The 22457-nt window shown below is 38.2% G+C and overlaps 1 protein-coding gene across 3 annotated transcripts in view; it reads right to left on the bottom strand.

Moving 5' to 3' along the window:
* Positions 1 to 10703: 10703 nt before the first annotated feature.
* Positions 10704 to 22457, bottom strand: part of SIM1 (SIM bHLH transcription factor 1) — a 51204-nt gene continuing 39450 nt past the window's right edge. For all 3 annotated transcript variants that reach the window (XM_088161976.1, XM_088161977.1, XM_088161978.1), the window contains exons 10-11: positions 19913 to 20318; positions 10704 to 17311 (exon numbers count right to left, since the gene is read on the bottom strand). In XM_088161976.1, coding sequence (XP_088018102.1) covers positions 16581 to 17311; positions 19913 to 20318 — 1137 coding nt within the window. In that variant the 3' untranslated portion in view covers positions 10704 to 16580. The remainder of the gene's footprint in view (positions 17312 to 19912; positions 20319 to 22457) is intronic.

Below are 22457 nucleotides of genomic sequence, written 5' to 3'. Positions count from 1 at the left end.
GGGGTCTTCACAAGTTCAGACTAATACTAGAAATTGTCTTTGATTTAGATAAAAGCATTCTTGTCCTAAATGAGGTCAAATACAGCAAGGCCAAAACCTGAAATCTTCACATATGCTGTGGGAGACAGATACTATCATTCTTCCCTGTGCAGCTAAAACTTTGGCCAGTTAGACAAAATACAAAGAGAAATATCTAACTTCTCTAGCCTCCTTGCCACAGACAGCTGGCCCATTTGTTTGCCCATGGGCTAGGTTGGCTCAGATTCTAACACCAAGGGCAATGACTACTTCCAGCAGAGTGACTTGCCAAGTACAGTGTTGTCCAAAATGAGCTTTAAAAACAGTAAAAGTGGCAGCTCCCAGTATTTTTAAGACAGCCCTGAGCCTTTGTTGTTATAACTGGTTCCCCTCTGTCAAAGAAAGGGCACTTTGTACTCGAGGATGTTCTCTCAGACACTTCCTTAGGGACTTCATGTCCTCACATAAATTGCAGGATTTCCTAAGTGATTCATGAACAGGCCAAATTTTAATCCAGTTTCAAAACAGTATTTTCTTCAGTAGTCTTCTTGAGGAAGGTTCAGCTCCCAGAGAGCAGGAGTACATTATTTCAATACAGTGGAACTCAGACCTTTAAAGGGGTTTAAGCTGCTCTTTATATCTTCCAGAAAACCTTGCTCTGAGCTGAATCACACACTCCCAGTGTCTGCTCCTTATTCTCACCTATTCTCCTTCTTTCACCTGAGGAGTTAGGTAATGTCTGGCCCAAGTACAATAAGACCCCCGCCCCTTTTAAAGACCATCTTATTCTAGAACAACGTTGTTTATGCATTCCATATGGCCTATCATTAGTGTTATCCTTGATTCTCTGTCTCCCACTTTCCTCTTGTGCAATAAAAGAGATGAAGTAACACATTGTAAAAGAATGTGTTTGCAAGATAGAATAGACATCTGCCTCTCTCTTTCAGAGGCTGCTGCAAGAACACAGTTGCTACCTATTTTGCCAATTTGACCCCAACATGTCTAGGCCTCTCAGAGCAATTGTGTGTGAACACATCAATCTGTTCCTGAGCAATTGCTCTGTGCCTGACATGGCCATTGATTTTATTTTATTTTTTTGCACTGTTACTGACACACTTGTCAAAACCTGTACAAGTTATTGTTGGCATTGTTAAAAAAGATGTTAATGAACTTTTGAGGAAGATGTGACCTGATCTTCCTGGAATATTTTGCACATTTTTTTTCTTGTTTTTTTCAAAGTCCTGCATGCCTAGGCAAGGCTAAGAAGATGCTTCTACTTGAAATTGAAGACTTCTTGTTTTGAAGATTTCTAAGAAAAAAATCCACTCCAACTTGACACAATAAATTTTCTTAGATCTGTCTGTGACAGCTTAAGAATTAGTAAGGATAATTTCATCAATTAAAACCACCTGCTGTTTGATTTACGACAGCATCTTAGAATCAATGAGCACAGTGTATATTGTTGTAAAACAAGCTCATTTTTCCTTCTCTTTCTCTTTTACACCACTGTAATGCAAGAATGCCTTCTTTATTTGCCTCAATTAGTCTGCTGTATAACTGTACAAAGGTGGACAGCTTCTGACTGCAGCGAAGGCAACCTCCTATCTTGTGCTGGAGTGGCTGGGTGGGAATGAGGCACAAAGACTTCAAAACTGGTCTTTAACCACATACTTTGTGTCCTGTCAAGGCTAACAGTGTCTGGAAATCTGTTTCTATGTCTCATTTCACTGTCTGCTAGCCAGAAGGCCATTGAAAAATAAGGCAAAACCAAACTATTGATGGTATGTCTTCTCTTATCATTGCATGGGAAAGGATATAGAAACATAAATAACCCTAAACCATCTGTCTTTCTAGATTATTTGAGAATAACCTCATCTTAATGAAAATGTAAATATCAGAATCCGAAGCATAGACTCTGATGGAAAGAGAAATTATTATTTTTCTTCTGTTTCCTAAGTGATCAGACTCACAGGCACTTCTCCTTGGGTTTTGTCCCAGACATAAGAAAAAGACATTTTAAAAAACCCTATATCTATTCTTTTCTCTTCACTGAAAATCCGGTGTGTCACTGGTTACTCACAGAAAACCACTGCTGGATTTGCTGAAATATTTTTGGAGTGAGGTATGTAGAGGTGGGCACATTTATTACAGTGCTAAACTTATTTTTCGCCTGCAAAAGATAGCAAATAAACCAACAGATAAATTAAAGCATACTATTTGCTAGTAAGTCCTCTGAATCTTTCTTTTTAAGTTAGAGAAAGCTTAAGTAACTGTGTTCCTGCCAATTTCGTTTTGTGGTCTTGTGTCTGTGTTCCTTCTACACTCATCCATCAGTTTCCAGACAGAAATATATTTATAGTTCTATGTGCCTCTTTGTTGCTCTTGTAAGAACCTGAATGACTCTTGCCTTAGACATTTTTCGTCTGCTTTCTGAAATCTCTTTTATTTGGATTTTTCTATAAGATCAGAAACAAAATTAATGAAAATCTATGGGAAAATCAAGACATTTGCTCAGATTGTCCCCGGTTTTGGGAGTAAAACTGACCAAGACAGTGACTAGATCCTTCACAGCTGCAGCACTTCAGCAGTAGGTAACCACTCTACAGGGAGTGGAGGTGTGCAACTGGCAAAGCATTCTCCACTCACCAGAAAAGGAAGCTCCTAAGAAGGACAAATAGCTGCATGTGGAATATGATACAGTGGGAGAGACACTAAAAGATCTAAACCTAGATACATTCATATAAACATTGAAAAATCTCAGGTCACCTCAGGTGCTTGTTATTTTAATATTATTACCTCTGACTGACAGTAAAAGGGAATTGGAAGAGTGTGTTTGAAAAACCTATATGTATAATACACTTACACCAAGATGTAGTTGGACCTCTACACTTGTCTGTTTATTTCACACTGTTTAATTTAAATTACATACTGCCAAAGTCTTCTTTTCTCTAGCATACTCACTGCTGTGTAATTTATAGTGTCATGCATCTCCATTCTGTTACACATAAATTGCATGTCTGTGGCAAATAAAAAGATAAGTACAATCCATATTGCAAATGCATTGTGTCACTAAATTTGCATGCTTTCTCCTTGTTCTTCTTCACCTCATGGAATTTATGTGTTCATTGTAGCAATGTCTGATATCGCAATGCATATCCTTTTATCAGTTATATTTTGATTTTAAAACTAGCTGTTTACTGGTAATGACAATGTAGTGTTTATGACAATGTCGTTGTCATAGCAGTTTTCACTATCTCCCCAGGTAATTTCCAAGATATGGTAAGAAAAATCTGCTGAACCGAAATATTACAGCAAAAGTAAGGACACTGCTTGAAAATACACATATTTTTTCTCTAATTTTATTTGTATTCAAGAAAACAATCCTAAATCAGATTATTATTTTTTAAAAATTAAATCACTTTACAGATTTAAATCCACTTGTAATAGGACATTTTTTAATCTTAGTTTATCTCCTGATGCAGTAGACCACCTAGACTTTTCAGGGCACATGATGTGATCTACCAACTAGATTTGAATGGGTAGTAATGAGGTAACTTTAAATACAATAAAATAAGCAGTTCTGTGAGAAGATAACCCACTCACTGAATTTCACTCTCTAAGGTCTGGTGTCTTGTGTCTAAGATTCCATGTTTTGATGTGAAAAAGAAATGCCTGTGTCTCACTTGAGCTGTGGCACAGACAGTCTCTTGCTTCTCTGCAGCATCCTATTTTTACAAAATTTTTAGAATTTAGATTCACATGTGGTTGCATGAGCTTCATTGTCTTAGGAAATTATGACAACTAGAAAGAGAGATTTGAAGATTTATCGCTGAAACAAGTCAGTACAGCTTCACTTACTTCAGTGAACTGAAATGACTTGCTGAGTAGCTGAGTGCTAAAAATAGATAGTAATTAAAATGGAAATATTGGGCTGGAAAACTCCACCTGAATGCTCTCTCTTCTCTGCACCTCCTTCAAATAAAAATACAGTGTAATTGAATTTGAATGCATTATTCACATGTTCGTAAAGTAGCAGGTTTTGAAGTGAGCTTTAAAAACAGCACTTTAAAACAGCCATTGTACACATACCTGTAATTAAAATACAGCTAATTCCTCTAGGCATAAACAAAAAGTGCAGTCTTATTCTTGACTTTTTTATAGTATTTCTATAACAGTGCCATTCTGGTGTAGGGAAAATAATGCCATGAAAAAAATGGAAATGCAGTTTCTCTATTTATTTTCATCATCTTCTGATATGCTACCAGGATATGCTTACAGTAATTTGCAATGCTATAGAGTGTCTGTATTTTGCCTATCCAGGTGAATCCATTACCTAATCAAGTCTTACATAATAATTAAATAAACTAAAACCAAAATATGATCTATTGTTATTGTTTGAAAAATTATAATATTAAATAAGGTCTGTTTAAAAATGTTTCCTGTGCTAAATCACAAACTGTTAAAAATTCAAATGAATGCATATTTTTAAAAAACAGAACCAGAAAACAGAGAACTTCAGTCCTTTTTAAATTGTCTCTATAAATAATAACTTTTTTAATTAATCTGATTCAGTACGTTAATCAAAAATTATTGATTAGTATACAGAAAATGTGATGCGCTGATGCGGCTGGTGAGGGAGTTGTTTAAGTTACAGAAGTCTTTAAAAAATTCCCTTCCCCAGCAGGGTGATCTCAGGTGAGATGTTAAATGTATGCTCAGCCACTGGCTGCAAGAAGTCACTAAAGCAAACACTGAAGCACCTTGGTGAAGGCAATTGAAGCCTCAATACTATCAACTGACAGTTCTGCTCAGTGACCCTCTCACATCCCAGAAAAGATCTTTTCAGATTCTGGGTCTTGCTGTATTGATTTCAATCAGCAGCTTTTCCTAAGAGTCCCACTTAGAAATAGCCCTGCCAGATTTTCTACTCTCTAGCCCAAGTTTTATCTCAGGGTTTTTGTTCACATTTGACATCGTTCAGATAAATTACAGGAGAGGATTTTTTGTGTGTACTTGTTTCCCTTCCCACATTTTTTAAAATTATGTTTGTTCCCAATACAAGTAAATCTTTCTGTTTACTTCTGCTTTCAGTCTCTCTATCGAGGGAGGCACGCTGAGCTGCCTCAAGTGCTGTTTTCAAAATGTTTTAACATTTTTGGCCGTGCTTCAGTGGGACCAAAGTATTTCTGTCAACGACTTCATTAATGCCAGGATTTTACCGCTGGCTTTTGAATACTGGAGGCACCCCACTGGAGGCCCTCTCACCGCTCAAATCCCCACGCTTTCCTCTTATCCTGGAGCATCAGAGGCTTTGGTAGCCCACACGCTCCAGTGGCACAGGCTGGAGAGGGACCAGGCAGCTGCTGCTCTGCATCAGGGCACAGAAGCCAGAGCAGAAAGGCAGAAAGTTGGCCCCGTATCTCCCCTGTGAGAGGCTGCACCCGCTGCACTGCATCGTGAAACCGAGCAAAGCACGCGGGGGGAGGCAAAGTCACCCAAGCCATGTTTGCACCTCCTAACTTCTATAGCTCTTGGCATAAATTAGAGCAGCCTAAAGGGCTTTTTGATGGTTAATGTTCTGGAAGAGGGGAACGAGTATCTCAGACAGTAAAAAAAGTTTCAAAGTTTTTCTCATTTGCTGTTGGTTTTTTTGTTGATGCTTTTTTTAAATTAAGAAAGCTATCAGGAAATCCTCAGCAGAAACTGAGAATGGATTCCTGATGGCTGGCTAGATTTTGCCAAAATCCATTTTAAGGTTTGCTTTGAGTAAGCTCAAATCAGGTTGCCATATGGAATTACTCGGTGCAGCAATCTGACCTAGAGCAAAACTGAACAAAGCTGAGATTATTTACTAAACTCCTAAACCACTGGCTGTTTTGCATCTCTCCCACACTGGATCTAATTCCATAAGTAAATAAGCACATGTGAAGTTAAAAACCCAAGTCAACGAATTGACCAAATAGTTGCACACAAGGTAGGCTATTTCATGACACACAAAACACAGCCGTGCGTCAGCATTCAAGCCTGAGACTGTCTCAAAGCTTGTTAGCACCTGCAGTTCAGAGTATTTACTGCTATAGCCAAGAAGATTGATCACAGAAAGCTGTTCAGTAAAAAAAATAAAAATAAGAATCAGCTGTTTTCTATGAGCAGTCTGTCAGATAACCAGCCTAATGAAAACATGAGCGTTTTTCTTGAGCTCAAGAAACATTCATGCTGAAGAGGGTACTGGAGTCATTCTAATACTTTACAGTTGTTTTCGAGGTTAAATAGAGAGCGGCACAGAAAAAAGGCTCTGCCTTTGTGATTAAAGAAAAGTTAGAAAACATAACATTAAAATGCACAGTTGTGCCCTTGATGAAAATAGACTTAACACTTAGGCTGTATTTTTTACCTCACTAGTGTGCTCCAAATTGAAAACACAAAGAATGCCTTTCACTGGTATTCCTTAAAAAAATGACACAACTGTCCCACAGAGAAACCAGACAGACAAAACACAGTCCTGTTTTTGTTAAAATAATTCATAAGCTGATGAAATGTCTTGTGTCAGAATCAAAACCATGAAGCTTCAAATGAAAAATTCATCTAACTCCTGTCAAAACTGCATAAGCAGCCTGCAGTCTCAGCTCTCCCCATCCTGGTCTCCAAATGGATGCAATAGTAAAAGAAAAGGAGCAAAAGGCTCAGCAGACAGCAATCTTAATGTCCTTTGACAGGATGCATCACCAATTTAGAAAACACTAACACTCATGCATGGAATTTTGGCTATTGTAGATACCAGTGTGATGTCACCAGCCATCCCTCTGGCAGATCAAAAGGGCATTCCCAACAAAGTTGCCTTACCTGGTTGCATACAGGCAGGAATCTACTGGGCAACCATTTATTCTGTGTGATGGCAATAATCTCTTGCATCTTCACTGAGTCTTGCTAGACAGTATGGGAGAAAAAGTAGAGTTTCAGATCTTCTGATACCTTCTTCCTTGCTTTTCGTACCACTTGTGAAGATAACAGCCAGAAGAAAGGTGGCAACCTAATGTGCTTTACCTTGTAAAACAGAAAATGCTAATGTAAATGTAATGGTGGTGAGATGCTCACTGCTGTTTCAGCTCTCTTGCACTTGATAACTTTCTACAAGCCAGAGGGACACCTCTTTTCCCATGTGATGAACAGGTAGGCAGGCAGTCATGGTAGGTAGCAGAAATTAGTGTAGCCTCGAGGTTGCTCTAGCAGATCCCAAGTATCCAGACAGTTCAGAATTGTCTCAAGCTTCAAGGGAGATAGAAGGAGCTGTAGAAAGATTCCAGCTTGCCCTTTGCAAGTGAATCAAATTGTCTCTGGAAACATATCTTGAGAGGAAACTGAAAGCATCCAGCTTGAAAAAGTATCTTAAACTCTCATCGTAATATTCTCACTTCTCTCCTTGTCAGAAAAAGTGAAAACAAATCCAAAAACGTAATACATTTGGTAATATACAAGTTTATCTGTTTGCAACAGGGCTTTGATATAACTTTGAAATACGTCATACTAACAATTCCCAGGAATACGGCTGAATGTGATGATTGGCTCCCATATGAAATTTACCATCTGATACACTGGGTACAAATTCATCTCCTGATATACTGGGTACAAAATCATGGAGCTTACAGCCAACTGAAGGCTTGAAATATGCTGATATTTTCTGGGTTCCATTTCCCAGGTGTCAGTTTCTGCTCTGCATTCTATATTAATACTTTTATTATAGAATACTTTTATTTATAGATTTAACAATAGTATAGATCAAAAAGGAAAAATACAGATAACATTACAAAAATGACAAAACTGATGACAGCTCATGATAATCATGAATAAATGAAAAATAGTGATGAGATGAACAGCAATAATGAACATTTAATTATTTGCATGCAATTTAATGCATATTTAGAAAATGGCCCAATTTTTAAGTTCCCCTCTCTTATGCATCTGGTTGTAGCTTTTGTTTTTATTTTCAAATACAGGTGTATGTCCTCTGGTCTCAGTTTTCATCTTTATGTTTGGTTTGCAGGCCAGAAGTGACAATGTTTCGCAATGCAGCTAAAATAGCTTGAGCATTTGGTATGCTGAAGGCAGCTATCATCTTTTGTCTGTAGCTTTTCTGAAAAGTTCATCACCTCCATTCCCTCAACCAGTAGCCTTCTTGTAGCAGAACTAATGCCTTTGAGAAAAAGATTGCAGGGTCCTCAGTATGACACTTACACCAGCTGCATAAAGGAGGGAAAGGGAAAAGGGAAAGCAAGTAATGGAAACTGTTTCCAGATAGCCATTTTCCTCATCAAAAGGAACACACAATTTTCAGGATCAAGAGAAGAAGCTAGAGCTGAGCAAGCTAGATCACAGACCAGGGCTTGGGGCAGAAGGGAGGAAATGGAAATAGAACAGATAATCCCTGTGAAAGACAAAAACAAGAGGACAGACTATGGGAGAAAGGCAATGGCAGACTGCAGCAGAGAGAGGTGCCTGCAAGGAAGAGAAGTCTTGGTAAAGGTGAGGCCAAGCTGTTTCCATGTATGCACAGCCTTGCACCTGGCCTTGGGACCAGAGCCCAGAATGCTGCATGCACGCCTAAGCCATGCAGCTCTGTGGTGGGGTGGATAGCCCTTTTTACTCACACAGGCACGCAGCAGGCTATTTGTGACCTTCTGACAGTCAGGGGAGCTGTATCAAATGAAATTGCTGATGCTGAAGCCTCTGATGGCCACCATATGTGGATAGAGGAAGTTCCTGATGGTATTGCACACTTTTATTGCAATGGCCATGACAGCAGATTTCCTCAGTGCAGAGCAATTTGCCAATGAGCATGGAAATCAAGAGTGAATAGACACCAGTGGGCAACAATTACCTTCAGACACAGGAAAAAAGACTAAGGAGCAGGCATGGCCGTGGAAGGATAGGAAGTACACAGAGATGAGGATGATACTCAGATTTGTTGCAGTGCTTAACATGGAGAAATTAGGACCACTGTTGTCCTATGGATAACAATGTGGTTTCATGACTACCTGTGGATCCCAGTGTATCTTTTTCAGTGTGGGCTTCAAAGAGACAGAGATTGGCCAAAAAAGGACGTTTCTGAAACCCTTCATATATGAAGAGAGAGAGAAAAAGAAAGAAAGAAAGAAAGAAAGAAAGAAAGAAAGAAAGAAAGAAAGAAAGAAAGAAAGAAAGAAAGAAAGAAAGAAAGAAAGAAAGAAAGAAAGAAAGAAAGAAAGAAAGAAAGAAAGAAAGGAAGGAAGGAAGGAAGGAAGGAAGGAAGGAAGGAAGGAAGGAAGGAAGGAAGGAAGGAAGGAAGGAAGGAAGGAAGGAAGGAAGGAAGGAAGGAAGGAAGGAAGGAAGGAAGGAAGGAAGGAAGGAAGGAAGAAAGAAAGAAAGAAAGAAAGAAAGAAAGAAAGAAAGAAAGAAAGAAAGAAAGAAAGAAAGAAAGAAAGAAAGAAAGAAAGAAAGAAAGAAAGAAAGAAAGAAAGAAAGAAAGAAAGAAAGAAAGAAAGAAAGAAAGAAAGAAAGAAAGAAAGAAAGAAAGAAAGAAAGAAAGAAAGAAAGAAAGAAAGAGAAAGCATGTTTTGCACAGCTAACAGTTAAACAGTGTAATTTGGTGAAAAGATGACACCATTTCCTACCTACATGAGAGCCAGGACCAAAATTCAGGCCAAGGAGAGGGGAACTGCCTAAATCAACCCATAGGAAATGCCAACATCATTAATGCAGTTTAAATTCCTAGCTCAAAGCTGCAGGGTATTCCCCAGTCCTCAGGAGTGTCTCTAAGAACCAAGCATCTACATGCATGCAGGAGCAAACAGCTGGTGACAAAACTGCATCTCCATTTTGTGCATTTAAATTACCTGAGACTGAAAACTGACTCTTCTATACATCACACCCCTGATGCTTATGTATTTGCTCTGTCCTGAGAATGAGAAATATGTGAACAACCACTTTCTCTCCAGAGAAAACTGCTCTCTCACATGACCATAGCACCATTCTCCCTCTACTCTCTGAAACATCTGTCTTGCATTTGTTCCCTGCAGGGGACTCAGTGACAGTGTCTGAGAGGATGAGGTTTGATGCCACAGAAACCGGCCTAGAAAGTAAGAGTTGTGACTCAGAACTCAAGCCCAGAAGGACCCAAACGCCAGACCAGGTGAGGGTTGCAGCAGCTCAGATGCTACACGCTGGCTCCTGTTACTCTGGGTCGATTGAAATATCCAGGCACAAAACCCCTCAGGCCATAGCCAGCTCTCAGGCCTGAGTTCACATTATCATAACTTCTCCTCTATTCCTGTGCCAGAACACTGCTCTTTGAGCACACTGTTAGAGGCATATAATGGGCATCATGCTCCAAGTCAGCAAGCTGATTTAAGGCAAATGATTCACAAAGTAGAAAATTAATCTTAATTAAGTTCTTCCTTAAAGAATAGTATTTGGGCAGATTGAAGCATCTTGAATGAGGTAGCAGTATCTTATTAATGTCTCTTCACAGTTTGATAAGCTCCATTCAAGATTCAGGGAGCATTTAGGATTCACAGGAACCAAAATAAATTACTTTACCCTGTCCCCTCCCAATGCTAAGAAATACTCTCATTAATTAAAATAGATTCCTGAAAATGTATACTATATAGGACAATCCTTAGTTTAAAAATCTAGAAAAACAGACAAAAAAATGCATATTGGTAGCTATATTTTAAACAAACGAAAAAAAAATCTTCACATAATAAATACATCTTATGCACATTAACTTCAAATTTACTTCAGAAAGCTATTTACAATATAAATAATTATAAATGGGAACACTTTGCAAGATATTGTTGACATAACTAAATTATATTTTCTACATTACATTCCAAAGGAAAACTACAGATGTTATGCTACAATGTCACTAGACCCTTTACATTGCAAAGCATGGTATTTGAAACACTGGCAATCTGTGTCTTTTTGTCCGTAAATGTAACCATTGCCTTAAAGCAAACATGAAATTCTTCATCATGTCTCAAGTGCTTTCTTTTTGTTAGATTAGTATATTTTAGGCATTGAAATATTTACCTTGGGAAAAAGTTGCAGTGCCCTAAACATACTTTTTCTAATAGACTTTATTTCCTTAGAATGTAAAGGTGCCAACATTTTGTATTGTGTGAAAAAGACTGTTTCTTGCACTTTGAAACTTCCCACTGTATCAGTAGCTGAAAAGGAAAATAATAAATGCAGTCCAAATTGCAATAAATAAAAATGTTTAAAATGGCATTTGGAATCCTAGAACAATAGGAAAGGTTGAGAAATTCGCATGAGAGGGTAATTAAATAGAGAATGCAACCAGACAAAAAGCTTTTTTCATCCTGTATTTGATCTTCCCTTTCAAATACAGCTTCATAGATGGAGTCATAAATTAACTCTTTTCAAAAAGGGATATATTCCTAACAACTTAGAGCCAGATTTATCTACAGAACTCTTGTACACATAAGCTAAATGCCGCAGTGAAGTTTAACCTCACAGCATTTTTTTTTAATTAATAAATGCCCTAAGGAAATGTGAAATGGAATCACACTAGTGCTCTCACTGTTCTGAACAGAAGACTATTTCATTTTCTTGGTCTTCAAAATAACAGCTAAATCCTCAGCTATACTTCCAGAAGACTTTCAAAATACCAAACTGAAAGGTTACAGAAATATGGGGGGCTTTTGATTTGCTTTCATTTGTTGTTGTTTTTGGGGTTGGTTTGGGGTTTTTTGGACTGAGGCTTTTTTTGCTTCTCAGTGCACACAGCTGAAATATTTAACCATCAATACTAACTGCAAATAAAATAGTTTCTCCTCCACACTGCGGAGCTATCTGGAGTTAAGCCAGTATACCTACAGGAAAGTGTGTTCATCCACCATTGTTCCTAATAATGAAGCCTGTATTGCCTTTAGGCTCTTAGGTGCTTTAAGTAAACTTGCAACTCAAGGAAGGAGCAGGGCCTGAATCCATTTGCTGCCAGACATTAACTATAGCCACCTTAAAATAGACATAGCTAGTTCTAATCCTGGAACTGTGTGCTATAATCCCCATTGCATACAGGTTTGTATGCCGAAGGTCTGAAACCAACACGCATGCCACAGCTTTGTTCCTCGACTGAAAGGTTATCTGACCTTTGGAACAGCCAGGCTGATTTTCTGGGGTGGCTGTGCCTTTTCCAGAAATACTATGAGACCTTTAATTTTTTCGACTCACTCAACATGCTCACATAAATGAACATATGGTGGTTAACATACCTAGGGATATTAATGAATAAATGCTGCATGTGTAGAGACAAAAATGAGATTCAGATAACAGTGATTAAAAGAGTTTAAAAGAGCATAATTTCACTGTGTAACCCATGGCAGTATTGCAGACAGATCAATAAAAGCCATTTTTAAAGCTTAAGAAATACTTTTGAGACTCTTCAGATGGGATAGGTGCACTCATTTTTTCAGAACATTAATAAATTCTTTTATAGAAACACAGCCACTAGAGTTTTTGTCTTCCATAGTTCCATACTCACATATTGAGATTTAAGGAAAAAGAATTACAAAACTTCTCTCAAACTTATAATCAGAAGTCAGTTTTCCTTCCCTTGCACATATTAAGTAGCACCTTACTCTACAAATATTCCCATTTGAATAAATGGGACAAATTGCTGAGTAAGGTTCTGCTTTTAATTTAAGAATTGCTTTGCAAATTTGTCCAAAATCACAAACTATATTCCCATGGGGTGTGATTTTATATAAAGACTAGTGGGTTTTTTATTTCTTGAAATAAAAGAGATATACTATGATTGTAATGCACAAAAACCATAATGAACCATCCACAAACAGCAATAAGAAATTGTTTGAAAGAGCTGTGGTCTCTCTGTATTTGCAGTAGTTGCAAAATATTAGTTTCTTGTTAATAGCAAACCAGTATTGTGTTAGAGAAGTGATGCAATACAGCGATTTATATTGTTTCTGTTCCAAAACACAACATACACGCCTTATTTAAAATTATAACCTTAAGCTGATGTGATGCATTTGAAACTTATTTGGTTCAAATGCCTTGCATTTTTCAATTTTGCAAGATATTTTTTCCCATCTGATTTGGAAAAGGGAGAAACATAAAAAAAGAGATCATATCCTTGAAGGACACTAAATGAAAATTTAAATTACATAAATATGTAATGGAAAAATAAGCTTTATACCATATTGAAAAGCACATGTAATATGAGCTGCAGTGATATTATATGCTATAATTAAGATTGCAGACTTGCCTTCATGTAGCATGTAGCATGCAGAGTCTACGTTTGCAAAATTCAATCCTTTCTGTCAATTAAGAAGAAATTCCTGTCTATCTAAAGAAGCAGGATAGCAAACAAGCTGACAAAAGACATCAGTCTCCAGCATACCGTATTGAAGTGCTAAGGAGTGCCAGTTGCTGGAAACCCATGTGGAGAGAGAGCATCAGCCTTTGCTTGTAGCATAATGTGGCTGCATGTAGAGACATCTCTACTGATTTATTCCATTCATTACAGTGCATTTTTTGCATTTGTAGTGGACTAGAACTATTGAAAATAGGATAAATAACTGCAGTTTTGGGATCACTGTAAATAAGGATGGGGGACTTTTATTGCATAGCACACTGGCTTCTTTTCCTTGGTGGAGCCATGTAGCATCTTATGCTGTGCCTGTTGGTCTTATAAGTCTTCTGTTTTTCAAAGGTGCCTGTCAGAATGCAAATGCAACAGTTGCCAAGGTGTGGTTTCCTGACTACTTGTGGCCATTAGACCACAGCCAGGGAACTGCAGCTGGTCTGCAGAGCTCTGTTGCCTTCTAACTAAAAGCTTAATAGCAAGAGTGCTTTGTGATCCCAAGAAACTCGAGTGCTGAGAAAACCCCATTCATTCAAAAAAGAGACTCTTTTGTAATACAAAATAATATTGACACATAGGCGTGGTTTTATATGTACCTGTAGGGATAATATGATACCATGCACCTCTATTCTAATTCGCTTTGCAAACTGTGTTTTAATACTGTAAAATGAGACTCCAAGTACAAGTTTATTCATATTATTAATAGAAATGACTGAAATAAATATGTATCCAGAACTAAATTTATCAAAAATATTTTCTTATTCCTATGCTTTAGGAATATATACAATTTTTGGGCTGAAAGAAGTCCATTTTGTTCCATTTCTTCCTCTGAGCTAACAGTTGCTAATGTTTTTCTTCCCCTCAATTATTTGCCTTGTTTTTATCTTAAAACAAACAAACCAAAAAAAGTCTCTGTCTGCTTCTCTTTATGACCTTCATTATCCACTTGGCAATGAGTCAAACAAAATTCTTGCCAAATCATTTTGTTCTCATTTTGCCTTGGCTATCATTCAATGCCCTGTCTCTCATTTCTGCCACTAGTTCAAATAGTTTTAGACCATTATTTATCTCTCCTCTGCTCAGAGTTTGGAGCACATCAGTGACATTACCCCTTACTCTTTTCCCTTACAAAGATGACAGACCCAGTTTATTTAAAGTTTTTATTAGATCTTTCAGTCTCTTTATCTTTTGCTGAGCTCTGCTCCACCTTTTCTGTTACGAGGTTGAGATAATAAAGACCAGACTGTTGTTCTCCCTTGTGTTCAATGTGCATTTCACCAGGAGCGATCACACTGTGGTCAACAAAGGTTGCTTACGGAGTAAGGTACTACTCAATTCAAGATTCACAATCTGCTTTGGAGTGATTAGGACTGTACACAATATTCCAAGTTCAGAGAGGTAATTTCCTCTGCTTTCAAGTACATCTCTACTTACGTGGTTTATAATGTTATTATTTAGCTTTTGCTTCTGATTAGTTTTATTTGGAAACAGTATTTTTAACCCACCCATAGCATGCTGGTTTATATTTAGTCCCATTGATGACTCAGTCCCATATGTTGAGCTTCTGAATGTTACAAATTAAGCTAGTCTTAGAGCTAATCTCATTTTAGTAACCATCTCAGGTCCCCTTTCCTCCACACTGGCATAAGAGGGAGCCATGGTCCCTCCTGCTGCAGTCAACTTTGGGACCATATGAATGCCATACAAAAAAGGACAGGTCTAGCAATTGTGACTACAAATGCCCTATTTTACATTTTTAGCATATGTTTGCATTTATTCTTTTCCAATCAATCTGTCTCTTTGTTCACGAGGTTATTAAAAATTTTTAAAAAGTTCCTCTGCCTCTTTTGATGTCTTGTATAACTCTAGGACAGGCCTTGATAATACCAGGATTCCTGATACAATTTAATTCCTTGGAACACTGATTTCCCGGTATTTTTAATGTACATATGGCTGATTTTGATACCTATAATATTTTCTGATATTCATTAAATTATCTGCTGCAATCAAGAAGAGAATTCATATTTCTTTATCAAGGTCATGCCTATTACTTCACTGTGTTTCAGACAGAGTAGTTATGATACTCTATACTCTCCTAATTTACTCCAAAATTAATCAGAAGTTAGACAAGCTGCCAAACAGTTTTTATCTATTCTTGGCTCATGTATTTTTGCATTTATGCAACTGCATTTGTATTTTACAGCAATATTTCTATGATTCTATTGAGTTCCTTCTGTGTTTTAAATTAATTCTTAATTATTCAGCCACTTTTCCTTATTTTATAATTATTACTAAATGGCATACATAGCTACAGGGTTAGCTGATTATCTTGGACCACTCCTAATTCCAGTCTATTCTCCCTGCTTCTCCAGGCAATTTTCATCCATTTCACTCCACTACCCACCATGGGCAACCTTTCAAAAACATGAGAACCATCTCCCATCTCTACAGCAAGACAAGCAAGCCCTTTGCATTTCTCAGAACTACAGTGAGAAAGCCTCTCTCTTTTTAATACAGTAGAAGTAAATATTTGACCATACTAATCATAAGAACTCTTTTCAAATCAAGCATATGTAAATAGCTATGTTTGTGAGTACACAAGGACATAACAATTTGAGGAGTTCTCTCTTCTTTCTCCCTTTTTTGATTTTATATTGGTCAGCCATGGATGCTTTATACCATACAACAGCATAACATGCTTGGCCTTTGGGGAGTAAAAAATCACCAGAAGTACACATTTTGTTGTGTATTTCAAAGGAGCACATCCCAATTTCCTGTGTAAAAAGAGTGTATAGCAGTTCTGTTGCCTGGTACCTATGCAGTTCAGAAGATCTGCCCTTGGCAGTGTTTCCAAACAACACCTCTTACACAGTGAGAATAAACCACTCTGTTAGCCTGCCACAAGCACTCCCTGCCTGGACCTCTTCTATCCTTCTCAGCATGCATGGCACCAACTTTGAATTTAGCTCCATTTACTCTAACCCTGCATGCCAGTGCATTTTTTAATTTTTTTTTTAAGTAATGTGTTTTAACTAACTTATCCACCCAAACCTTAGGTTCTTCCTTCTAGTGCACTGTGGTATGGGAAATGCTGGTAAGGACAAGGGCGTGAAAACATAGATCATCTTCCAATTAGATCTCAAAGGTTATTTTTTAAAGCACAAAAGTTTTTAGAAAAAAAGTGTCAGCTTCCATTGGTTATTATAACAGATGTTCCCTTGTGTCCTTGTGCTGGATCTTGCTGCATCCTTAAGTGAGAAGTCACATCAAAGTGGGATCCATTACAGCCTAGTGAATAGTTTCTAATTGTTTCAGTGTCATATAGATGCTCCAGGGCATATCCAGTTAGTGTGTAAGCATGCTTATCAAAGTACTGCCTGTGGGAGCTGTAATAATTTGGAGAGGCTGCTGGATGGTCTCCTTGGGTTTGATGAGGGGACATGTCTGAATGCAGGTAGTCTTTAGCAAGTACCAAACTTGATTTTGATATTCGATCAGAACTGGGACTACTTATCCTAGACAGTGCCGTGGGGCTGTTGTCATAGTCGTTTTCGTGTGGGCTCATAATCTTTCCATCTCGCTGCTGGATGTGCTCACAAGGAGGAGTGTTGGCCACTGTTGGGACACGGCACACGTCTGCTGCCAGCTGCTGCTGAGGGTAGCTGGCAAAACAGAGAGCGTGCTTCTTCCCTGTGCCGTTAATGGAGACCAGTGGGTCAGGAGTGGTTTTCCGCAGCTGTAGCCTGTTTTCTTCTTCTTTAATCATTTGCTGGGTGGCTCTTATTAGAGTTTCAATTTTGCTGGGCTCATGCGGACTGTTCTGGTACTGCTCAGTACGGTATCGGTCACCTGACTCGCTGGCAGAGCCGGGATCAGGTGAGCTAACAACACTGTCCTCATCCCAGTGTCCTCTTCCTAGGAAAGAGAGAAAGGACACAGCACTGAGGTTTAAGAAAGCAAGAACATGTAATCTGAACTTTATTTCACACACAGAAAATCAAGTTAGAGGTGAGTTGTAACAGTCACCAAAAAAGACCCCTTGCTTTTCAGTGACAAAGTCTAGTTTAAAGTTTCTCCACTTGAAACAAGTAACATAGCTGAAAATATACATAGATCCAAGCACCTCAACACAGGTATCTGATGCCACCTGGTACGCTCTTGGTTAGCCAAGCACATAAACCCAGCAGGTATGGCACCACCTCTAAAGCAGCTCTGCCTTTTGGGGCAGCTAGAGGCCAGGCAGGGCATGTCAATGTGTGCCCTCAATGCCACTGTTCAGGTCCCTGGCCCTTTACTGCCTCTTTGCATCAACAAGGTCTGAGTGAATTTGGGCCATGGTAAAAATAAAAATCTCAGGGAATTACAAATGTACAAAATCCCAGCCTTTCCAGGAGCTAAAACAGAGACAGCATTGAGAAATAGCTTGTGGTTATGTAGAGAGTTTATGCAGATTACACAACAATAAATAACCACAAGTAATGAAGGAATTCTTCTTCAAAAGCTCAAGAACCCATAGCTCTTAGACAGGGACACTAAAAATGTGATGTCATATCCCTATGCATAAATATTTGCTTTTAAAATGGGAAAATATTATGACATTCTTACCTCTCTTTAAAAAATGAGACCCATATATATATCAGAGAAGGTGTTCAGCTTGCAAGTAGCTGAAAGGACAGACTCATACCTGTCAGTCCTCACCAGGAAGGGAGTGGCCCCAAAGCCTGAACAGTCAACATCATGATAAAGGGCTTGATTTGCTGAGATACATTTCTGCAGATGGGCATGTGTAGGACTTGCATGTGTTACTTATTGATGCCTCTGCCTTGGCACACACAAAGTCCTTTTTGTGGATGAAGCACATTGGGTTAGCTGACAGTACTCCTCAAAGCAAACTCATTTTCAGAGTAGCACAAGAAATTTCCCCTGTTCTGTCTTGGGTCAGGGCATACAGATCTGTTTGGGTTGCACACCACCACCACTGCATTACAGAGCTCACTGGAAAAAATCAGTGATGGGCTTTTACAGTAAAAATATCCTGCCACTGCTGGGGAAGTATTGCCATGGAGTATCATGGGCATGGATTTATCCTTCACATTCTCTTAAGAGCTGGACCCAAAATGCCAGAGCTAGTCAGGTTTTTACCCCAAAGCTACATGCAGAATGAAGGCCTACTGGAAAATGTAACACTTCATATTGAAAAAAACAAAAACCAAAAAACAAAACAAAACAAAACAAAACCCCAAAAAACAAATCTGCAGCACCTGAAATTACAGCAAAGCCAAACAACAAACTAAAACCAAGTTATATTATCCATTTGCAAATTGTTCTTTGCTAGATTCTTTTTCTTTTAGAAGAAAAGGCAAGAAAAACACAAACAGGGCAGAAGTATGGAACAGACACAAGGAAAGAGACATATTCTCACAGGAAAAGTGGAGAACAGTCTTCATCAGCAAAATTTTCTAGTCCTTTCCTTTCCTTTTTTTTGTGTCTGATTATATTTCCTAGAACTTGCTATTTAATAATTTTTTTCTAATCTCAACATAATTTTCCACAGATTGGAGCAAAACAGAACAGTTCTTTTTTGTTTACAAAGCCTTGTTCTGCAGATCAATGGAATAGTGCTAATGTAATCTGCTTTTATGAGTTCTTTAGAACATTTGTTTTGATATACTCTTTTGTAGAAAAACTTTTTTCTTAATGTTGCATTCAGCCTTAAAACCTTGAATTCTGACTTTAGGGCCACTTACTGTCTGCCAAGATTCAGCTTATAATTTTAAAACAAATGACCTTTGGACTTTTCCAAACCCAGTATCAGGCTTTCACTGTGGTTTTTTATTAGCTTCAGCCTCTGAAAATGTGCTCATACCCTGAGTTTGCAACTTGTCAGAAACTAAAGAAAATTTCAAGCTTGGTGCTGAAAGGATGGAGAGATTCAAATTGGCTAAAACTTATGGCTGAGGATAAATGTTTGAAACCAAAAACAACTGTTAATTTCAGTAGCTAACTTTAAATAAACATCAAATCATACAGAATCTGGTAATAGCCCATAGGGAAAAAATTCACTCGGAGAAATTTCTCCAATTTTTCCAATTTCTCCAATGGTTTTCAAGATATTTTTAATATCTAGGTTGGATTAACTAATTTTTTGCTAAATATATTCCATCTGAGGTGTCTTGATCCTAAGTCAAATAAAAATCGCTTTTCTATCAAGTGGATTATTTTGTTTATATTTTTAAGATCATGCTTAAAATCTTCCCAGTCATGTTTCCACCTTGATTTCAGAGACTGATGAAAATACAGCAAAATTATATTTTGCTTCATATAAGCCAGACTATAAAACTCAACTCAACTTGAATTTTAAGTATTCCTCATCTCCACAGATGTGATCTCTGAGACAAGAACATACATCAAAAGCATCTCATTTTCCATCTTTCACATAAGCAGCTGTGTGTTTCTGTATGTCACATTGCCTTAGCTGAGACGGTGTCGCTTCTGCAAATCCTTGTTATGCCTTACCATGAATCCTGTGCACTGACGTGATGTGGGGCATACTGTTCTCATACGCTTCTCTGCTCTCAGGGGACGACTTAGTCAGAGGCAATGCCGAGCGAGAACCCCACCAGCTCTCCCTTCCCGGCTGCGGCGTGCCAAGGAAATAGCGGCCAGCTTCGCATCTGCCTCCTTCGCAGGCCTGGGTGTGGAAATGCCTGTCATCAGCCAGCCTGGAGTGCTCGAGTGCAAAGCCGTAGCAGAGCGCGCTGCGGTCTGAGTACTGTCTGTAGGCACAGGAGACGTCGTGGTGCTGGGAGCTCGGTCTGTCCGCAGGCTCCAGGAGCTGGGGAGAAGCCGTATCGGTCAGCGGGCTCCCACCCCACTGGCTCTCGTGGTCAGACTCGGATCTCTCCGTGTGAAATCCAGAATACTGCAAAACAGGAGAAGCAGCGTGGAAATTACCACACCTGGGTGAAATCTGCAAGTAACTGCGCTGGGAAGGCAGAGTATGGATGTGATAGCGTGTTTTTTGTGAGCGTGCCCGCATGTCTGCACCTTCCGACTGGGCTCCTGGGCCTTTCCTGTACAACACTCTGTAATGAGCTCGCAGATGACAGGACAGACCTCATGAAAATCTAAAACATCCCGTGTCGCCCCTTAACAGCCATCTCCTTTATGATGTGTAATATTAGGCTCAGCAACATCAGTGTTGCAATTCAATATATTTTTAGCATGTCCAGGTTTTTCTCGTTGCTTTGAAAGCCGTGCTTATGCTCAGCCAAGGTGCTCCAATGCACTTCAGCAAAACACTTCCAAAAGGGACTGAAATAACACTGCTTCTGGAGCATTCTCACATGTCAAATTCAAACTGAATGTATTTGAAGGTTCTTTTCTAAGGGTTCACTCTCCTCATATTTTGTTTGTCGATATTTTTTCTTACTTGGAGTTGTATCTTTGAACTTCTTTCCTCTTATTAGCAGGGAAAAGAAAGCTTCTTGTAAATCCTGCACTACCAACATTTCTGCAAAGTAAAGCTCTAAAGTGACGGCAGATAGGTAGGATGCTAAAAATCCCAGCTCTGTTGCAATATGGGAACAAGGAAAATCCAGAACCTATTTGCCAGTAAAGATGACTGCTAACCAAAGCAGGCAGAGTGAGCATTTTTCGTTCTGACTAAAGCAGGGCCTTCCCAACACGGGAAAGCAACTAATAGGTAGTTGGAGAATTAATCAAGATAGGAAAATGAGCATTTGTTTAGATAGAAGCAAGGGTTAAGTTAAATGTCACAGATTTCTAGATATTCATAATGAATGCTTCAAACTTTTAGATAGCCTTTGGGAAAGGAAAAGAATGTTTATTAAACCTCCTAGGATTTAGCTATCTCATTTTTAAATCTTTTTATTTATTGGAACTGTCAAACTTCACGGAACATTTTTAAATCAATTTCACCCATGATTATGGACTGAGATGAGACCAAAGCTGTACATGCTCACCTCTTCAGCACTGCACACTCATGTCACAAATCAATGTATTACAACATGAAACCTTGGAATTCTCCCATTCCATCACTCACCTTCCATATGCCCACTATGCCTTTCTTTTAATAGGCCAAACATAAGGTTACCTTCCTTTTCATTAGATTAAGTTGCTATGAAACTCCTCATTATCAGCCAGGATCAAGGTTTTATGCTCTTACCAATCGAAAGTACTTACCAGATGTTTGACTTAAACCATCAGAAACTTAAACCATCTGTGCAACATCAGTAGAGTTTTTGGCATTTAATTGAGCATTTCTTCAGTATTCCAGTTTGTATTTGTGAATACTGTTTAGGTTGTGAACATGATAGGTTATTTAAAGGAAAGAAAGAAGGGGTCATGGCTTTGAGGAAGTCAATTATATTTGTTATTAGTTGTCAGAAGAATACCCATAGGCAATAAGCCTACTAGTAGATATGGAGGAGGTCAGAAAGTTAGTACCACGATACTTATCACAAAGGTTTAGAGATGAAAGAACAAACGTGAATTTTCATGAAGTTTAGATAGCTACAGAGCCACAAAAATGTTCTTTTAAATGCCAGTAACTCAACATACACTAACTAGGAACTTTATTCGGCCACCACAGTATTATGTGATCAACTGGAGCATCTGTCCCTTCTATTTTCCCTTCAGATCTAATAGCTACAAACTGCTTAATCACACAGACACCTTCATAAATAACAGTTGAATTATTGTAAGCTTTTTTACAAAAATGTGTAGATAAAATTAAGTTTCCAATCAAAAAAATTAGAAACTATTAACAAGATTAACAGTTAGTAAATTTTATCTAGAATGAAAAATTAAAAAGAGAAAACTACATTTTAATCTGTTTTTAATTTCAGAATTATTTTTAATGGTCTTTTTGGATTTGACTTGTATAAACCAGATTTTTTTAATTTTAAAAGTTAAGCAGAAATATTATATTGTATAAGCCTAAATGTAAATATGAAAGTGTCAAAAGTTCATTTATTTTCTTACTAAAAGCAAAACTCCTAGTATGTAGTTCTTTCATGAGGAGGACCAGGAAAATTAA

This window comes from Sturnus vulgaris, chromosome 3, assembly GCF_052056855.1.
Source record: "Sturnus vulgaris isolate bStuVul1 chromosome 3, bStuVul1.hap1, whole genome shotgun sequence".
Lineage (NCBI taxonomy): Eukaryota > Metazoa > Chordata > Aves > Passeriformes > Sturnidae > Sturnus > Sturnus vulgaris.
Note: the sequence above shows the minus strand (reverse complement) of the source record. Positions and strands in the feature narration are given on the sequence as shown.